The sequence below is a fragment of the Triticum urartu genome, chromosome 1A (genome assembly GCF_056163025.1).
Source record: "Triticum urartu cultivar PI428250 chromosome 1A, HENAU_Tu73, whole genome shotgun sequence".
In the NCBI taxonomy this organism is placed as follows: domain Eukaryota; kingdom Viridiplantae; phylum Streptophyta; class Magnoliopsida; order Poales; family Poaceae; genus Triticum; species Triticum urartu.
Genome location: NC_141873.1, coordinates 513,703,942 through 513,725,080, shown reverse-complemented (window position 1 = coordinate 513,725,080; position 21,139 = coordinate 513,703,942). Strand labels below are relative to the sequence as shown.

Sequence of the window (21,139 nt, the reverse complement as noted above, 5' to 3'; positions counted from 1 at the left end):
TTCCGCTGTCGGTCTACAAGGGTATGTAGATCACACTCTCCCCTCTCGTTGCTATGCATCACCATGATCTTGCGTGTGCGTAGGAAAAATTTTGAAATTACTACGTTCCCCAACAAAAAACGCCTGTACGGGCACGGGTGACCGGACCGGCCACCGGTGCCGCAGGCGCGGGCGCCGAGGGCGCCGAGGCCGGGGGCGCCAAGGGGGGCGCCGGGGCCAGGGCGCCGGGAGCGCCGAGGAGGCCGAGGGCGCCGAGGGGGGCGCCGGGGCAGGGGGCGCCGGGAGCGCCAGGGGCGCCGGGGGCACCGAGGAGGCCGGGGGCGCCGGGGGCGCCGAGGGTGGTGCCGAGGGGGGCGCGGGGGCCGGGGGCGCCGTGGGGGCTGTGGAGGCCGCAGGGGCCAGGGCCGCGGCTGTAGGAGGCGCCGCATGTGGAGGACGCGCCTCAAAGCCAGGGGCGGGCCATGAGAAGCGCGCAAGCGCCCTGGGAGCGGCGTCGAGGAGCCCGCGTCACCAGTGACGGGAGGAACAGCCGGAGGTACCTACTGAAACGGAAACACATGCTCATCAAATTAAACGTGCCGGGAAGTGAACACACGATGGGAGACGGGATCGTAGCACCGATATCCCTTGGAGTTGGAAGGGTAGCCGATGAAGATGCAAGCGACAGAACGAGGTGCGAGTTTGTGAGGAGCGGAGTCCACAGTGCTAGGATAGCAAAGGCACCCAAAAACACGCAAGTCATCATAAGATGGGGGCGTACCGAAGAGAAGATGATGAGGTGCATAGTTCCACCGTGGGCGGCAAGGGCGAAGGTTAAGAAGAAGTGAAGCAGTAGCGAGTGCATCCGGCCAGAAACGAGGCGGCACATTAGCATGGAACAGGAGTGTCTGAACGCAGTCGTTCAGAGTGCGAAGGACGCGTTCGGCTCGACCACTCTGCTGTGAAGTATACGGGCATGTGAGACGAAAAAATGTGTCGTGCTGCGACAGAAAAATGCGGAAAGCAAGATTGTTGAACTCTTTTCTGTTGGAAATATGCCCTAGAGGCAATAATAAAATGGTTATTATTATATTTCTTTGTTCATGATAATTGTCTATTGTTCATGCTATAATTGTGTTATCCGGAAATCGCAATACATGTGTGAATATATAGACCACAACACGTCCCTAGTGAGCACCAAAAGATAATCATGGTTTCCTGACTATGGATATTGGATTTCATTGATAACGGGATCACATCATTAGGATAATGATGTGATGGACAAGACCCAATCCTAAGCATAGCTCAAAGATCATGTAGTTCGTTTGTTGTAGCTTTTCCGAATGTCAAGTATCATTTTCTTAGACCATGAGATTGTGCAACTCCCGGATACCGTAGGAGTGTCTTGGATGTGCCAAACGTCACAACGTAACTGGGTGACTATAAATGTACATTACAGGTATCTCCGAAAGTATCTGATGGGTTGGCACGAATTGAGACTGGAATTTGTCACTCCGTATGACGGAGAGGTTGTTGGGTTTCGTAGTAATTTCAAAAAAATTCCTACGCACACGCAAGATCATGTGATGCATAGCAACGAGGGGGGGAGTGTGATCTACATACCTAGTAGATCGACAATGGAAGCGTTTGGTTGATGTAGTCGTACGTCTTCACGATCCGACCGATCAAGCACCGAAACTACGGCACCTCCGAGTTCTAGCACACGTTCAGCTCGATGACGATCCCCGGACTCCGATCCAGCAAAGTGTCGGGGAAGAGTTCCGTCAGCACGACGGCGTGGTGACGATCTTGATGCACTACAGCAGCAGGGCTTCGCCTAAACTCCGCTACAGTATTATCGAGGACTATGGTGGCTGGGGGCGCCGCACACGGCTAAGGAATAGATCACGTGGATCAACTTGTGTCTTTGGGGTGCCCCTTGCCTAAGTATATAAAAGATGGAGGAGGAGGAGGCCGGCCAGGGTTGGTGCGGCCAGGATGTGGAGTCCTACTAGGACTCCAAGTCCTAGTAGGAGTCCACCAAGAGGGGAGGAAGGGAGAAGGAAGTAGAGGAGAAGGAGAGGTGGCCGGCCCCCTTTTCCCTAGTCCAATTCGGACTAGAGGGGAGGGGGGCGCAGCAGACCCTTGGCCCTTTCTCCTCTTCCCACTAAAGCCCATCAAGGCCCATTGCTTCTCCCGTAACTACCCGGTACTCCGAAAAATACCCGAATCACTCGGAACCTTTCCGATGTCCGAATATAGTCGTCCAATATATCAATCTTTACGTCTCGACCATTTCAAGACTCCTCGTCATGTCCCCGATCTCATCCGGGAATCCGAACTCCTTCGGTACATCAAAACTCATAAACACATAATATAACTGTCATCGAAACCTTAAGCGTGCGGACCCTACGGGTTCGAGAACAATGTAGACATGACCGAGACACGTCTCCGGTCAATAACCAATAGCGGGACCTGGATGCCCATATTGGCTCCTACATATTCTACGAAGATTTTTTATCGGTCAGACCGCATAACAACATACGTTGTTCCCTTTGTCATCGGTATGTTACTTGCCCGAGATTCGATCGTCGGTATTCCAATACCTAGTTCAATCTCATTATCGGCAAGTCTCTTTACTTGTTCTGTAATACATCATCCCGCAACTAACTCATTAGTTGCAATGCTTGCAAGGCTTAAGTGATGTGCATTACCGACAGGGCCCAGAGATACCTCTCCGACAATCGGAGTGACAAGTCCTAATCTCGAAATACGTCAACCCAACATGTACCTTTGGAGACACCTGTAGAGCTCCTTTATAATCACCCAGTTACGTTGTGACGTTTGGTAGCACACAAAGTGTTCCTCCGGCAAACGGGAGTTGCATAATCTCATAGTCATAGGAACATGTATAAGTCATGAAGAAAGCAATAGCAACATACTAAATGATCGGGTGCTAAGCTAATGGAATGGGTCATGTCAATCAGATCATTCACTTAATGATGTGATCCCGTTAATCAAATAACAACTCATTGTTCATGGTTAGGAAACATAACCATCTTTGATTAACGAGCTAGTCAAGTAGAGGCATACTAGTGACACTCTGTTTGTCTATGTATTCACACATGTATTATGTTTCCGGTTAATACAATTCTAGCATGAATAATAAACATTTATCATGATATAAGGAAATAAATAATAACTTTATTATTGCCTCTAGGGCATATTTCCTTCAGTCTCCCACTTGCACTAGAGTCAATAATCTAGTTCACATCGCCATGTGATTTAACAGCAATAGTTCACATCACCATGTGATTAACACCCATAGTTCACATCGATATGTGATAAACACCCAAAGGGTTACTAGAGTCAATAATCTAGTTCACATCGCTATGTGATTAACATCCAAAGAGTACTAAGGTGTGATCATGTTTTGCTTGTGAGATAATTTTAGTCAACGGGTCTGTCACATTCAGATCCGTAAGTATTTTGCGAATTTCTATGCCAACAATGCTCTGCACGAAGCTACTCTAGCTTATTGCTCCCACTTTCAATATGTATCTAGATCGAGACTTAGAGTCATCCAGATCTGTGTCAAAACTTGCATCGACGTAACCTTTTTGTCACCTCCATAATTGAGAAATATTTCCTTATTCCACTAAGGATAATTTTGACCGCTGTCCAGTGATCTACTCTTAGATCACTATTGTACCCCCTTGCTTAACACAGTGTAGGGTATACAATAGATCTGGTACACAGCATGGCATACTTTATAGAACCTATGGCTGAGGCATAGGGAATGACTTTCATTCTCTTTCTATCTTCTGCCGTGGTCGGGCTTTGAGTCTTACTCAACTTCACACCTTGTAACACAGGCAAGAAACTTTTTCTTTGACTGTTCCATTTTGAACTACTTCAAAATCTTGTCAAGGTATGTATTCATTGAAAAACTTATCAAGCATCTTGATCTATCTTTATAGATCTTGATACTCAATATGTAAGCAGCTTTACCGAGGTCTTTCTTTGAAAAACTCCTTTCAAACACTCCTTTATGCTTTGCAGAATAATTCTACATTATTTCCGATCTACAATATGTCATATACATATACTTATCAGAAATGATGTAGTGCTCCCACTCACTTTCTTGTAAATACAGGCTTCACCGCAAGTCTGTATAAAACTTATATGCTTTGATCAACTTATCAAAGCGTATATTCCAACTCCGAGATGCTTGCACCAGTCCATAGATGGATCGCTGGAGCTTGCATATTTTGTTAGCACCTTTAGGATTGACAAAACCTTCTGGTTGTATCATATACAACTCTTCTTTAATAAATCTATTAAGGAATGCAGTTTTGTTTATCCATTTGCCAGGTTTCATAAAATGCGGCAATTTCTAACATGATTCGGACAGACTTAAGTATAGATACGAGTGAGAAAATCTCATCGTAGTCAACACCTTGAACTTTGTCAAAACCTTTTTCGACAAGTCTAGCTTTGTAGATAGTAACACTACTATCAGCGTCCGTCTTCCTCTTGAAGATCCATTTATTTTCTATGGCTTGCCGATCATCGGGCAAATCCATCAAAGTCCATACTTTGTTCTCATACATGGATCATATCTCAGATTTCATGGCCTCAAACCATTTCGCGGAATCTGGGCTCATCATCGCTTCCTCATAGTTCGCAAGTTCGTCATGGTCTAGTAACATGACTTCCAGAATAGGATTACCGTACCACTCTGGTGTGGATCTCATTCTGGTTTACCTACGAGATTTGGTAGTAACTTGATCTGAAGTTACATGATCATCATCATTAGCTTCCTCACTAATTGGTGTAGTAGTCACAGGAACAGATTTCTGTGATGAACTACTTTCCAATAAGGGAGCAGGTACAGTTACCTCATCAAGTTCTACTTTCCTCCCACTCACTTCTTTCGAGAGAGAAACTCCTTCTCTAGAAAAACTCCGAATTTAGCAACAAAAGTCTTGCCTTCGGATTTGTGATAGAAGGTGTATCCAATAGTTTCCTTTGGATATCCTATGAAGATTTACTTCTCCGATTTGGGTTCGAGCTTATCATGTTGAAACTTTTTCACATAAGCATTGCAGTCCCAAACTTTAAGAAACGACAACTTTGGTTTCTTGCCAAACCACAGTTCAGATTGTGTCGTCTCAACGGACTTAGATGGTGCCCTTTTAAACGTGAATGCAGCTGTCTTTAATGTATAACCCCAAAACGATAGTGGTAGATCGGTATGAGACATCATAGATCGCACCATATCTAATAAAGTATGGTTATGATGTTCGGACACACCATTATGCTGTGGTGTTCCAGGTGGCGTGAGTAGTGAAACTATTTCACATTGTTTTAACTGAAGACCAAACTCGTAACTCAAATATTTGTCTCCGCGATCAGATCGTAGAAACTTTATTTTCTTGTCACGATGATTTTCCACTTCACTCTGAAATTCTTTGAACTTTTCAAATGTTTCAGACTTATGTTTCATCAAGTAGATATACCCATATCTGCTCAAATCATCTGTGAAGTTCAGAAAATAACGATACTTGCCGTGAGCCTTAACACTCATCGGACCGCATACATCAGTATGTATTATTTCCAATAAGTCAGTTGCTCGCTCCGGAGAACGGAGTCTTAGTCATCTTGCCCATGAGGCATGGTTCGCAAGCATCAAGTGATTCATAATCAAGTGATTCCAAAATTCCATCACCATGGAGTTTCTTCATGCGCTTTACACCAATATGACCTAAACGGCAGTGCCACAAATAAGTTGCACTATCATTATTAACTTTGCATCTTTTGGTTTCAATATTATGATTATGTGTATCACTACGATCGAGATCCAACAAACTATTTTCATTGGGTGTGTATCCATATAAGGTTTTATTCATGTAAACAGAACAACAATTTATTCTCTTACTTAAATGAATAACCGTATTACAATAAACATGATCAAATCATATTCATGCTCAACGCAAACACCAAATAACACTTATTTAGGTTCAACACTAATCCCGAAAGTATAGGGAGTGTGCGATGATGATCATATCATTCTTGGAACCACTTCCAACACACATCGTCACTTCACCCTTAACTAGTCTCTGTTTATTCTGCAACTCCCGTTTCGAGTTACTAATCTTAGCAACTGAACTAGTATCAAATACTGAGGGGTTGCTATAAACACTAGTAAAGTACACATCAATAACATGTATATCAAATATACTTATGTTCACTTTGCCATCCTTCTTATCCGCCAATCACTTGGGGTAGTTCCGCTTCTAGTGACCAGTCCCTTTACAGTAGAAACACTTAGTCTCAGGCTTAGGACCAGACTTGGGCTTCTTCACTTGAGCAGCAACTTGCTTGCTGTTCTTCTTGAAGTTCCCCTTCTTCCCTCTGCCCTTTTCTTGAAACTAGTGGTCTTGTCTAACATCAACACTTGATGTTTTTCTCGATTTCTACCTTCGTCAATTTCCGCATTACGAAGAGCTTGGGAATCGTTTCCGTTATCCCTTGCATATCATAGTTCATCACGAAGTTCTACTAACTTGATGATGGTGACTAGAGAATTCTGTCAATCACTATCTTATCTGGAAGATTAACTCCCACTTGATTCAAGCGATTGTAGTACTCAGACAATCTGAGCACATGCTCACTAGTTGAGCGATTCTCCTCCATATTTTAGCTATAGAACTTGTTGGAGACTTCATATCTCTCAACTCGGGTATTTGCATGAAATATTAACTTCAACTCCTGAAACATCTCATATGCTCCATGACGTTCAAAACGTCTTTGAAGTCCCGATTCTAAGCCATTAAGCATGGTGCACTAAACTATCAAGTAGTCATCATATTGAGCTAGCCAAACGTTCATAACATCTGCATCTGCTCCTGCAATAGGTCTGTCACCTAGCGGTGCATCAAGGACATAATTCTTCTGTGCAGCAATGAGGATAAACCTCAGATCACGGATCCAATCCGCATCATTGCTACTAACATCTTTCAACACAATTTTCTCTAGGAACATATCAAAATAAACACAGGGAAGCTACAACGCGAGCTATTGATCTACAACATAATTTGCAAAATACTACCAGGACTAAGTTCATGATAAATTTAAGTTCAATTAATCATATTACTTAAGAACTCCCACTTAGATAGACATCCCTCTAATCCTCTAAGTGATCACGTGATCCAAATCAACTAAACCATGTCCGATCATCACGTGAGATGGAGTAGTTTCATTGGTGAACATCACTATGTTGATCATATCTACTATATGATTCACGCTCGACCTTTCAGTCTCCGTGTTCCGAGGCCATATCTGTATATGCTTGGCTCGTCAAGTATAACCTGAGTATTCCGCGTGTGCAACTGTTTTGCACCCGTTGTATTTGAACGTAGAACCTATCACACCCGATCATCACGTGGTGTCTCAGCACGAAGAACTTTCGCAACGGTGCATACTCAGGGAGAACACTTCTTGATAATTAGTGAGAGATTATCTTATAATGCTACCGTCAATCAAAGCAAGATAAGATGCATAAAAGATAAACATCACATGCAATCAATATAAGTGATATGATATGGCCATCATCATCTTGTGCTTGTGATCTCCATCTCCGAAGCACCATCGTGATCACCGTCGTCACCGGCGCGACATCTTGATCTCCATCGTAGCATCGTTGTCATCTCGCCAAGCTTGTGCTTCTACGACTATCGCTACCGCTTAGTGATAAAGTAAAGCATTACATCGCGATTGCATTGCATACAATAAAGCACAACCATATGGCTCCTGCCGGTTGCCGATAACTCGGTTACAAAACATGATCATCTCATACAATAAAATTCAGCATCATGTCTTGACCATATCACATCACAACATGCCCTGCAAAAACAAGTTAGACGTCCTCTACTATGTTGTTGCAAGTTTTACGTGGCTGCTACGGGCTTAAGTAAGAACCAATCTCACCTACGCATCAAAACCACAATGATAGTTTGTCAATTTGACTCCGTTTTAACCTTCGCAAGGACCGGGCGTAGCCACACTTGGTTCAACTAAAGTTGGAGAAACTGTCACCCACAAGCCACCTCTGTGCAAAGCACGTCGGGAGAACCGGTCTCGCGTAAGCGTACGCGTAATGTCGGTCTGGGCCGCTTCATCCAACAATACCGCCGAACCAAAGTATGACATGCTGGTAGGCAGTATGACTTATATTGCCCACAACTCACTTGTGTTCTACTCATGCATATAACATCAACATATAAAACCTAGGCTCGGATGCCACTGTTGGGTTTCGTAGTAATTTCAAAAAAATTCCTACGCACACGTAAGATCATGTGATGCATAGCAACGAGGGGGGGAGTGTGATCTACATACCTAGTAGATCGACAACGGAAGCGCTTGGTTGATGTAGTCGTACGTCTTCACGATCCGACCGATCAAGCACCGAAACTACGGCACCTCCGAGTTCTAGCACACGTTCAGCTCGATGACGATCCCCGGACTCCGATCCAGCAAAGTGTCGGGGAAGAGTTCCGTCAGCACGACGACGTGGTGACGATCTTGATGCACTACAGCAGCAGGGCTTCGCCTAAACTCCGCTACAGTATTATCGAGGACTATGGTGGCTGGGGGCGCCGCACACGGCTAAGGAATAGATCACGTGGATCAACTTGTGTCTTTGGGGTGCCCCTTGCCTCAGTATATAAAGGATGGAGGAGGAGGAGGCCGGCCAAGGTTGGTGCGGCCAGGATGTGGAGTCCTACTAGGACTCCAAGTCCTAGTAGGAGTCCACCAAGAGGGGAGGAAGGGAGAAGGAAGTGGAGGAGAAGGAGAGGTGGCCAGCCCCCTTTTCCCTAGTCCAATTCGGACTAGAGGGGAGGGGGGCGCAGCAGCCCCTTGGCCCTTTCTCCTCTTCCCACTAAAGCCCATCAAGGCCCATTGCTTCTCCTGTAACTACCCGGTACTCCGAAAAATACCCGAATCACTCGGAACCTTTCCGATGTCCGAATATAGTTGTCCAATATATCAATCTTTACGTCTCGACCATTTCGAGACTCCTCGTCATGTCCCCGATCTCATCCGGGACTCCGAACTCCTTCGGTACATCAAAACTCATAAACTCATAATATAACTGTCATCGAAACCTTAAGCGTGCGGACCCTACGGGTTCGAGAACAATGTAGACATGACCGAGACACGTCTCCGGTCAATAACCAATAGCGGGACCTGGATGCCCATATTGGCTCCTACATATTCTACGAAGATCTTTTATCGGTCAGACCGCATAACAACATACGTTGTTCCCTTTGTCATCGGTATGTTACTTGCCCGAGATTCGATCGTCGGTATTCTAATACCTAGTTCAATCTCATTATCGGCAAGTCTCTTTACTCGTTCTGTAATACATCATCCCGCAACTAACTCATTAGTTGCAATGCTTGCAAGGCTTAAGTGATGTGCATTACCGAGAGGGCCCAGAGATACCTCTCTGACAATCGGAGTGACAAATCCTAATCTCGAAATACGTCAACCCAACATGTACCTTTGGAGACACCTGTAGAGCTCCTTTATAATCACCCAGTTACGTTGTGACGTTTGGTAGCACACAAAGTGTTCTTCCGGCAAACGGGAGTTGCATAATCTCATAGTCATAGGAACATGTATAAGTCATGAAGAAAGCAATAGCAACATACTAAACGATCGGGTGCTAAACTAATGGAATGGGTCATGTCAATCAGATCATTCACTTAATGATGTGATCCCGTTAATCAAATAACAACTCATTGTTCATGGTTAGGAAACATAACCATCTTTGATTAACGAGCTAGTCAAGTAGAGGCATACTAGTGACACTCTGTTTGTCTATGTATTCACACATGTATTATGTTTCCGGTTAATACAATTCTAGCATGAATAATAAACATTTATCATGATATAAGGAAATAAATAATAACTTTATTATTGCCTCTAGGGCATATTTCCTTCAGAGGTATCTCTGGGCCCACTCGGTAATGCATCATCATAATGAGCTCAATGTGACCAAGTGGTTGATCACGGGATCATGCATTACGGCACGAGTAAAGTGACTTGCCGGTAACGAGATTGAACGAGGTATTGGGATACCGACGATCGAGTCTCGGGCAAGTAACGTACCGATTGACAAAGGGAATTGTATACGGATTGATTGAATCCTCGACATCGTGGTTCATCCGATGAGATCATCGTGGAGCATGTGGGAGCCAACATGGGTATCCAGATCCCGCTGTTGGTTATTGACTGGAGAGGCGTCTCGGTCATGTCTGCATGTCTCCCGAACCCGTAGGGTCTACACACTTAAGGTTCGGTGACGCTAGGGTTGTAGAGATATTAGTATGCAGTAACCCGAAAGTTGTTCGGAGTCCCGGATGAGATCCCGGACGTCGCGAGGAGTTCCTAAATGGTCTGGAGGTAAAGATTTATATATGGGAAGTCAAGTTTTGGCCATCGGGAAGGTTTCGGGGGTTACCGGTATTGTACCGGGACCACCGGAAGGGTCCCGGGGGTCCACCGGGTGGGGCCACCTATCCCGGAGGGCCCCATGGGCTGAATTGGGTGCTGGAACCAGCCCCTAGTGGGCTGGTGCGCCCCCCTTGGGCCTGCCCTGCGCCTAGGGGTGGGGCGCCCCCCACTTGATTTGGGGGGGAAGCCACCCTTGACCGCCGCCCCCTTGGAGATCCATCTCCCTAGGGCCGGCGCCCCCCCCAAGGCCCCTATATAAAGAAGGGGGGAGGGAGGGCAGCCGCACCCTTGCTCTTGGTGCCTCCCTTTCCCTCCGTAACACCTCTCCTCCCCGCTTGCGCTTGGCGAAGCCCTGCCAGGATCCTGCTGCATCCACCACCACGCCGTCGTGCTGCTGGATCTTCATCAACCTCTCCTTCCCCCTTGCTGGATCAAGAAGGAGGAGACGTCTTCCTAACCGTACGTGTGTTGAACGCGGAGGTGCCGTCCGTTCGGCACTAGGTCATCGGTGATTTGAATCACGTCGAGTACGACTCCATCAACCCCGTTCTCTTGAACGCTTCCGCGCGCGATCTATAAGGGTATGTAGATGCACTCCTCTCTCCCTCGTTGCTAGATGACTCCATAGATTGATCTTGGTGATGCATAGAAAAATTTAAAATTTTGCTACGTTCCCCAACATTTTCCATTGTCAGTCTGAAGAGCAAGGATGGGACGCCCAAACTGCGTGCTGGCATAGGAGTAAAAGGCCGACAAAGTGGAGAGTGCATCCGACTTTCGTCGTAAAGGAAACGTCCACACATAATGAGAATAATCATCAAGAATAACCAGATAATATAAATAGCTTGAATTACTAGGAACCGGAGAGGTCCACACATCGCTATGAATCAACTGAAAAGGAAAAGAAGCTATGGTGGTGGAGGTATTAAACGGAAGGCGAACATGTTTGCCGACACGACAGGCATGACAGGTGTGATCCTCTATCTTATTACAACTGAAACTGAAACTCCTAAGAATATGACGAAGTGTGACATGGTTGGGGTGACCCAAACAAGCGTGCCAGAGATCGACGCCAGCGGAGAGAGCAACAGGTGTGGTGGTGGAGGTGGACGGCAGATGCACCGGATAGAGCTCGTCGAGGCTGTCACATCGGTGAAGTACCATCCTGGTTCGAGCGTCCTTGACACAAAAACCAAGCTCGTCAAATTCAACAGTAACAGGATTTTCACGAGTTAAACAACGAACGGAAATAAGATTCTTAATACGATGAGGTGACACAAGTATGTTAGACAAAGTAATAGGTAGAGAAGTAGAAGGAAAAGAAGTGTGCCCGACATGTGTGACAGGTAGTGTGGAACCGTCGCCGACAATAATGCGGCGGTCGGTGGTGACAGGAGTGAAGGAGGCAAGAATACCAGGATGAGCAAACATGTGTGCCGTAGCCCCAGTGTCCATGTACCAATCACCGCCTCTAGTGTAGTTGTTCGGCGTAGGCGCGGTGTGCAGTGCAGCGAGGAGCGCCGGATCCCAAGGTGCCAGCGGTAGGGCCGGCGAGGGTGGCGGCCGGGCTGCAGGGAGACCGTAGGCGCCGCTCATCTGCGGCGGTGGGTATCCTCCGTACGGCTGCGGAGCCGCGTAGTACGCCTGGTGCGCCGGTGGGCGCGGCACATGAAGCGTCGGTGCAGGAGCCCGTGGAACCGGCATGGTGTACGCATGGACAACACCGGTCCAGGGGTTGTAGCCGGAGGCCCATGGGGGCGGCACCTGGAGCTGCGGCGGCGCCTGGAACTGTTGCTGCTGCTGCTGACCACCGCGGCGGCCACCACGCCGACCCCCGCGGCGCTTTTCAGCGGGAGGAGCAGGGGGCGCGGGTGGGACGTACGACAGTGGCAGGAGCCCCGGCTGCTGGGGCGCCGGGAAGGGCGCCTGATGACGCTGCTGGGGTGTCGGGGCAGCGGGAGGCGCCGGAGGCCCGCCGCGAGTGGTGCCGGCGGCAAGGGCGATGTGGATGGCGCGCGTCTTCACCTTCTGCATCCGCTGCTCCTGCAGGCGGAGGTATGCAAGGAACTTGGCGAAGGACGGCTTGGGGATGAGGCTGAGGTTCCCCGCGGCGTTGCCGAAGTCCTTGTTGAGCCCGGCGGTGAGCGTGCTGAGGAGGAGGTCATCATCGACCTTGGCACCGATATCGCGAAGCTCGTCGGCGAGAGTCTTAAGGCGACGACAATAGTCGTCGATGAAGGTGTTGTCCTGATGACACCCAAAGAACTCTTGCTGCAGAAAAACGCGACGCTGGAGCTTGTTGTCGGTGAAGAGCCAGTTCAGCTTGGTCCACACGGCGCAGGCATCATCACCGTCCGTCACGACCGTCTGGAAGAGGTCGGGCGTGATGGTGAGGAAAAACCAGCGGATGATTGTGATGTCGATGGTGGACCAGTCATGAAACTCGGGAACGAGGCTGGAGTCGACGGTGCTATCCACGTGATCCATGAGATGATACTCTCGAAACACGAGGGAAAAGTACGTCTTCCACGAGTGATAGGAGGAGTCCGCCTAAAAGAGACGAACCGGCACCCGCTCGAAGATGTTAAGCTTGCGGATGTCGTTGACGTCGGGGGGTTGGCGTCGGCGAACGGGTTGGAGTTGGTGGACGCGTAGGAAGTGACAGACGACATGTCGAAAACGGGACGATGTGAGCGGCTTGGTCTACCTGGCGATGCGTGTGGCGCGGCAGGCGATGCGAGCTACAGCAGCGATGGTGATGCGTGTAGCGCGGTGTTAGTGCGAGCAGGACTAGCGGTGGCCTCGGGACGTGGGATCGGGAGGCGGCGGCGTGTCGCTAGCGGGCAGGACGAGGGAACAGGACGATCTGGCGAGCGTCGGGACGACCTGGCGAGCGCGGAAGGCAGTGCAGCGGGCGGGCGGGCTAGCGGCGGCTGGCAGGATTAGCGGCGGCTAGTGCGTGATTAGCGAGAGGAAAAACGGCGGCCGGTGTGGTTGACGCACGGCGGCGACGGCGGCAGCGGAAGATTAGGGTCTAGAACCTAAAAACTGATACCATATTAAATGTATGAATTGCATGATGTATTGATTCGGTGCAATATGCACGGTATATATAAGTATAACGTGGGGTCTTTACCTCAATCTATACAACAACTAGAGAGGTGGGCCTAATGTACAAAAGACAATATACATGCACAAATACTATCCTCAACAGTGAGCTTCAGGGTCCCTCGTCCACTAAACAATGCCCTCCATTGGCCTTCGGCAACTTGACAGAACCCCAAGCCACTAAACAATGTCCTCCACTTGCAGAACTCTTTCCTTGCCAAAGAAAACCTCACAGGATTTGTTCCAGCTTTTTTAAAGACTCTTTAGGCCACAAGAAGCATGCCATGAAATGATTTGGAATCGCACCGAGCACGGAGTTGATCAATATTAATCTTCCTCCCCAAGAAAGAAAGATGGCCAGACACCCACAGAGTCTTTTGTCCACTCTGAATTACTGGCATTAGCATGACATGCGTAATTTTTTGGGTACATAAAGGAAGGCCCAGGTTGTTGATAGCATATTAACAATCTCAGCCCAGGAGATAGGTTCATCCAACATACTAATGTCGAGTTGATCATACAGATTTGCGGGATCAATAACTGGAAGAGATGAGTCCTTTCCAAACAAGTTTGTGAAGAACTCCGCAGCGATAGTCAGCTTTTCTGAATTCTCAGAGTGCTGTATGTCATCTCTCATCAGGAGTAATTCTGTTTTTTCTGGAGTGACAATTTGCAGCGGCGTAGAAGAATTGCGTGTTTTAATCTCCCAAAACATACAATCTCTGATCTTTGCTCAGTCATCTCCACATGCTAGTTTGCCACAAAATCAGCTGCTGGGCCTCTTTGTTGGCGTATGCTCTTAAAAGTTAAAACCAACTCAAGTGCTGACAGCTTCCTTCTTTCTTCCACTGCTTCAGTGTACTGAATCACATGCTTGCTGTTGGCCAGTAGAGTTTGTAAGCTTGATTTAGACCTAGCCCATTGTCTGATTTCTGCTCTGATTATCCTCAGCTTATAATTGATTTTTGAGGAGTTTGAGGAGAAATATCTGGTTCCCCTGTTCCAACTGCTAGAGGTCAGTGGTTTTCAAAATGGAAGAATTTGAGTTTACACTCAGAGAAAGGCCAGGTTCCACTAAGCCACTAAGCATTAACCAGGAACCAGTGCATTGCACTGCCTTCTTGGAGGCTCCAGGCTAGAGCTCCGCCGCCGGAAGCCCCAGCAGGTCGGGTGAGCCCAAGAATGAAGAGGGGAACAATGTACCGGCTTGAGACCACATAGATTCAAGTATCATAGCATTTCGACATGCTAATTACTTGGGACATATCAGCTCCTTATGAAATCAACCATTTACCGAATAAAGTCACACTTGATTCACCATCATCCATAAACTCACAAGAAGCAAGCAGTACACAGCATATCCGGTGCCACTGGAGGCACTACTTCTCAAGCGGCAATTTTATTTAGGCGAATACTACTCCGCTAGGTGATTACTAGGCAGCCGCGTGGAGCCCAACCTTGGTCGTCAGCTCCTCCTTGATAGCTCCGACAACCCTGTCCTTGACGTCTCCTTCCTTCATGAACAGGAAGGTTGGCATGGCCTCGACGCTGAATTGCTCAGCAATGGGCTGTTTATACAACAATAAAGCTTTGTTAGTGACACAGCTCTGAATTTGCACCACAATACTCTGTAAACAGAGTCATAAGTTCCTTTACCTTCAGTTCATCAACGTCGACCTTGAGGAAAACAGCAGCTGGGAACTTCTTGGCGAGATCAGAGAAAATTGGAGCCATGATGCGGCATGGTCCGCACCATGATGCAGTGAAGTCAATCACCACCTGTTACCAAGAAAACAAGGTCAACATTGCTGCGATTGTTCCAGGATTTCTGAGTTGAAACTCCATGAGAAGTTTATTTTTAACACCGACGCAAAAAATACATTACAAACTAAATAACAATCATCATATGAAGTCATGGTTCAGGGTTTCCGTGGGTTAACACGATCATTCTTCCTATGCAAACTTGAAGAGACGTGATCTACAAACAAAATATTGGTGCAAATTCGTAGCAGTACCCAAAATCTCCATCCAACACCACAAAACTCATGAGGCAGCACAGTGCGCCAAAAAAGTGCTGCAACATTATGTAATGAGAGATGCCATCAAGATGTGTTTAAAATATACAAACCACTATACAGGATTATGGCAAACAATACACACGTTCTATCACAACATAATCAACTCATGACAGTGGTTTCAGACAATTCAAAGAAAATAAAAAAGACCTTGCAAAGTGAGGTGCCCCCCCTGCACTACAATGTATCAAATCCGATGCCATGACATTTTTCAGCGACCTAGTGGGGGTGTGACTAACTAGCTTAACGAAGCCCTGACGTCCAGCTAAGTACTGCACACGGTCTGGACCTGAAACTGTCTGCTTGTGCTGCAATTTTTGCAGTTGACAAATATTAGATCCCCGGCACCCCAGAGATTGGGGGAAACAAAACGGCACTAAATATTCTCTCTGATGAAATAATCCGACAAACACCAATCCAACTCCACTAAGCACAAATCCGTCCTCGTGTGGCCAGTACAAACACGAAACCAAACCGCTCTCATCCACCAAACAGTATTACTACTCCTAGGTTTAAGATTTTTGGTGACCGAAACAGACACCGACGCTCGACGTACGGCTCGAGCAGGATCTGAAACAAAACCAGCGCTAGGCCATCCGCGTTCCCGCCGCTTTGCGGAACTAGTACTAAGATAGGGGGGAGGAGAAAGAAATCGATCCAGAGAGATAGATGTATACCAGCTTCTTGGCGGCGTTGGCCTCCTCGATCTGCATGGTCCACTGCTCCAGGCTGTGGACGGAGATCACCTCCCCCGGCCCCACCGCCGCCGCCGTCGCCGCCGCTGTAGTCGTCGCCGTCGCCGCCGCCGCCATCTCTCTCTCTCTGCTTGGCAAGCACCGCTTATTTCTCACGCGCACTTTGTTGTTGCCTTCTGGCCTCTGTCTCCAATCCCGGCTCGCCTCCCCAAAGATATGGTCTTGTCCGGCCGGCAGGCAGGCAGGAATATGCCCTTCTCTCCTGCGCGAAATTACGCCGGAGCCCCTGGGGCCCGTAGCTATCCGGACTGGGACTGTTGAGCGGTCAGACGGGCCACCGGAGGCGTGTGCGAATAGTTCTTTTTCTTCTCTGATGACGATGACGTGGTGAATAGGTCTACAGCCGTACCTTTGCGAGGGCCTGACTCAAACACCACACTGCAAATATGCATGAGGCATAGCGAAAATCATCTGACAACCAACCGCCCAGCCTATTTGTCCGGGTTGCCCCTTTCAGGCCAACTCCACCGCGCGACCCCAAACAAACGTCCATTTTGTCCGGTTTTTGTTCTTTTGGGTAGGGATTTGGAATCGTGTCCGGGCCTGTCCTGGGATGCGGTGCCCGTGCGCCCAGCGCGGACGCATCCCGGCCGCATCCTGTCCACGTATTATTTCTTTGCAAGTCCTTGACTTTATTTCATCATTCATTTTTGGTACATGAAATATACATCATCACATTTTGACTAGTAAAGTAAGACCAAAGAAAACAAGAACCACACAAATACATTTTAGAAGATACCCAACTTCCATAACTGCTCCCTTGAGTTGGGTTAGGGCCTTCTCGATGCACTCGTTGTTGATCTGTGGAGGAGGAGGCTCGATCTGACATCCTCCTTTCTTCTTCAAGCCAGAAGTCGATGTTGCTTCCTCCTCACACCTAGTCTCGTGTCTAGCCTCTAATCTAGCCGCCTCCATCTTGCGTGTTTCTTTCTTCTTCTTCTTCGACCCTAAAGAAGTAGAGGTTGCTTCCTCGCATCTAGTCTCGTGTCTAGCCTCTAATCTAGCAACAAATGCACTTGTCTCATCTACAGCCTCTATGCTAGCTAAAAGTGCACGAACATCTACTAAATTGCGCTCTATCAATATATCGATGTACTCTTCTTCCCAATACCAAAATTTGCATCCATTCTACACAACAAAATTTGAAGTTAGCACAACTAGTTAAATCTAGAGCACAAACCGAAGCTAAAAAAATCGCATACCCCATCGTTTAAGCACTTGATGAACACCCATCCGGGATGTTCCGGCGTTGTAGACACGCGGCGCACGACCATCCTTGGGCAGTGGTCGCACTTAATGAGTGGCAACGGTGCGCCGGCGAGCTTTTGGGCAAGCACCGAGCCCGGCCGACCGCCATTCGTGTATCTGCCGGCGGACCACCGACGGTGCAGATCCGAGCGGCTAGAGGAGGAGCCACTGCCTGCATGTGGCCTTGCGGCCCTGCCAGGGCCTTCCGGCGAGGTGCCCGGCCAGTCCATGGCGCGGCCCGGCCTCCCACAGCCGGCCGAGCTCAAGACCGACCGGATCCGCCCCAAACCGGTCGACGGGTGCGCAAACCAGGTGGTCGTGGTCGCATCCGAGCCCGACGCCGAGGGGAAGGGGTTGGGCGAGCTCGCGTCCGAACTGCACGGCTGCAATGGCAGCGGCGGCGGCAGCGACGGGAAGAGTGGGGAAGAGTGGAGGGGGTGCGGCCAGAGGGAGGAAGGGGGGCGGATAGAAAAAGGCCCGTCTTGTGCCACCGACGGGCGGGCCAGGGGAGGATACGCGCAGACGACCCGCGTGTCCGCGCGGTGTCCGTTTCACCCCAAAAGCGGCGCAAGTTTGGGCCGGGAATGGGTGGAAAGCGGACACAAAGCGGACAAAAGTCCGTTTGCTCCCGCGCGCTGGGCCGCCTTTTTTGTCCCTTTTACCCCAAACGGACGGGGCCGGACAGGATAGGGTCGCGCGGTGGAGTTGGCCTCATATCCACTCTTCGAAATCATTAAGAGCAACTCCAATGGGCCAACCCAAATGAACATCGATTTTGTTCGTTTTTTGTCCATTTGGGTCGTCCGTCTGCGTGTCCGCGTCCGCTTTTTCAATTGGGTCGGCCAGTGCGCTCAACGGCAGACGGACGCATTTTGTGCATGTCCGTCCTGCCATTTTGTCGAACACATAGCAGGCGGCGACGCCGGTGCACGTTAGGACGAGCTGCGAGGAGACGCACGAGCGGGACGGCACGGCAGGGGCGCGAGACTAGGCAGGGCGAGCGCGGCTCAGCGAGCACAACAAGCACGGCGGATCGGCAGGGCGGGGGCGGCACGCATGGCGGATGGACGCAGCGACCATGGCGCGGCCGGGGGTGCGAGCTCCACCGCTCCAACACGCGAGCAGCGAGGCGGCCGGGCGTGTGAGCTAGCCAGCTACCACGCGGCCACCGGCCGGCTAGCACGCACGCAGCTAGCTAGCTAGCAAGGGCGCGGCCGGGCGTGCGAGCTCCACCGCTCCAACATGCGAGCAGAGAGGCGGCCGGGCGCGTGAGCTAGCCAGCTACCACGCGGCCACCGGCCGGCTAGCACGCGCGCAGCTAGCTAGCTAGCAAGGGCGCGGCCACGGCGAGCGTCGGGAGAGCGGCCCGCGGCGTGGCGCAGCAAGAGCGAGCGACACGATGAGGGCGAGCGACGCGGCGCGGCCAAGCCAAGCGATGCGACGAGGGCGAGCGGTGCGGCGCGGCCAGCGGTGGCGAGCGAGGCGTAGCTGGGACGGTCAAGCTCGGCTACGAGTGGAATGGAGTGCACATCGAGCAGTGCGCGTCGAGCGTGGGGTGGGCCAGCTAATAAAAATACATAGAGAAAGGGATGGGTGGGTGACAAGCGGGCCAGGCCCGGATGCAGACGGACGAGAGGAACAGAGAAAGCGCTCGCTTTGTGTCCGTCCGTGACCCAAATGTGACTCAAATTTGGGACGGAAATGGGTCCGCGCGGACACAAAATATAAATGGGTCGCTGCGTTGGGCCACCGTTTTTGTCCGCGGCTACCCAAACGGACACAGCCGGACGAAATGGGTCGCCCCCTTGGAGTTGCTTAAGAGCAACTCCAATGGGGCGACCGATTTCGTCCGCGGCCGTCCGTTTGGGTCGGCGCGGACAAAAAAACCGGTCCAACGCGCCGATCCAAACGGACATGCATCCGCTTTCGTTCGCCTGCTGACCCATTTCTGGCTCATTTTTTAGCCTGATTTGCGTCGGTGCGGACACAAGACGGACGCGCGCGCTCGCCCTCTTTCCTCACCAGGCCCACTGGTCGGTGGCACATTAAATTCACACCCTCGCCCGCCTGCTACGTCGCCGACCATTTTTTCAGATAAAAATGGATACATAGTTCTAGCGTACACAGATAAAAAGAAAAGACCACTACTCGTCGATTTCTGACTCCGACTCGGTAATGTCCTCCTCCGATGTCTGAATGTAGGCGTCAGCATACGCCTCGTCTTCAAAGTCCCAACCCGCCGTTTCTCGTAGCTTCAGTTTCAATTGAGCTGCATGCTTCCGTGAACGCTTGTCCTCCCGATAGGCGGCTCGCTCCCTCCTCCTCGCGTCCCTCTCCAATCTCAATTGCTTGTAGAACTGGTGCTCATCAACGATGTCCTGCGGGAAGCCTTCGCGCCACACCACCAAGGCTTCCACGTCCTTCTCTATGATGGCGAGGCGACGCTGCCGCCTCCGCTGGACACGACGATCCTCGTCGGTGAAAAGCCGCGGGAGAAGCGCCAGATCCTACGCCCGCTGGCTCGACACGTTGGGAAAATTCATATCCCGACGAGGCCTCAGGAGGCGCCACGCCGCCGCGTCGTGCGTGCGGGCCGCCTCCTCTGCGGTGTTTAAGGTGCCGAGGACGAGACGTTTCTCGCGAAACCAGATCTCGGCGGAGAAGGCGCCGGAGCGGCGCTCGCGGACTCCGCGAAAATCTGAAGCGCCCAGGCGGCGGATCGACATGGTGGCGTAGAGGCGGCGAGAGTGGGAGGCCGACAGAGTGTAGAGGGAGCGCCTTCTTTATAGTGAGCGCCGGCCGCGGCGCGCGCGTAAACCTTTCCCGCGTGCTGGAGCGCCAAAGCTAGCGCGCACGCTAGGCCGCTTTCCCCCGTGCGCACGAACCTTTCCCGCGCGCTGGAGCGCCAAAATCAGGGCAACGTCATGCTGTTAAACGCGCGCGGTCATGAAATGGGTCGGCCCGTTGGGCACACTGCCGACCTAAAACTAAAAGAGGGCGGACGGCAGGCGGGCGGCCGACCCAAACGGACAAAAACGCCGTCCTTTGGGTCGGCCTGTTGGAGTTGCTCCAATTGAGGAGTACTTGTTGCAAAAATCACTCCATTTTCCCTGGTTGCGACAAGTGGCGCACATGCAGCGTGTCACTTGTCGCAACCCGGGAATTTTCCTTTTTTCATAGATTTGTCTATTCAAAATGGTTTATCTCTTAAACTGTGCGTCCAAATCTTAAACTGTTTTTACCGTTGGATTCCTCGCGTCGAGATCTTCAAAACTAGATCCCATGTTGATAGGTTTTGACGAACTTTTTTTTCACGAAAAAAACCGGACAAAAAAAACCGAATCAGGAGCATAGGTTTTTTCCCTTTCCGAAAGAGGCACGCCCATGCCTCTCACGAAATCACAACCGTGCCTCTCGCGAAACCAAAACCGTGACTCGCTGAAGGAAAAA

The 21,139-nt window shown here is 49.9% G+C and overlaps 2 protein-coding genes across 2 annotated transcripts; both read right to left on the bottom strand.

Moving 5' to 3' along the window:
* Positions 1–14,882: 14,882 nt before the first annotated feature.
* On the bottom strand, positions 14,883–16,628 carry LOC125523969 (thioredoxin H-type). The gene is made up of 3 exons (XM_048689043.1): positions 16,364–16,628; positions 15,268–15,390; positions 14,883–15,179 (listed from the first exon to the last, which is right to left on the bottom strand). The coding sequence occupies exons 1-3, from the start codon at positions 16,496–16,498 to the stop codon at positions 15,045–15,047; spliced, it is 393 nt and encodes a 130-aa protein (XP_048545000.1). The 5' UTR covers positions 16,499–16,628; the 3' UTR covers positions 14,883–15,044.
* A 3,205-nt stretch (positions 16,629–19,833) lies between these two features.
* LOC147992093 (uncharacterized) lies at positions 19,834–20,415 on the bottom strand. The gene is made up of 2 exons (XM_087538920.1): positions 20,241–20,415; positions 19,834–20,078 (listed from the first exon to the last, which is right to left on the bottom strand). The coding sequence occupies exons 1-2, from the start codon at positions 20,413–20,415 to the stop codon at positions 19,834–19,836; spliced, it is 420 nt and encodes a 139-aa protein (XP_087395046.1).
* Positions 20,416–21,139: the final 724 nt, after the last annotated feature.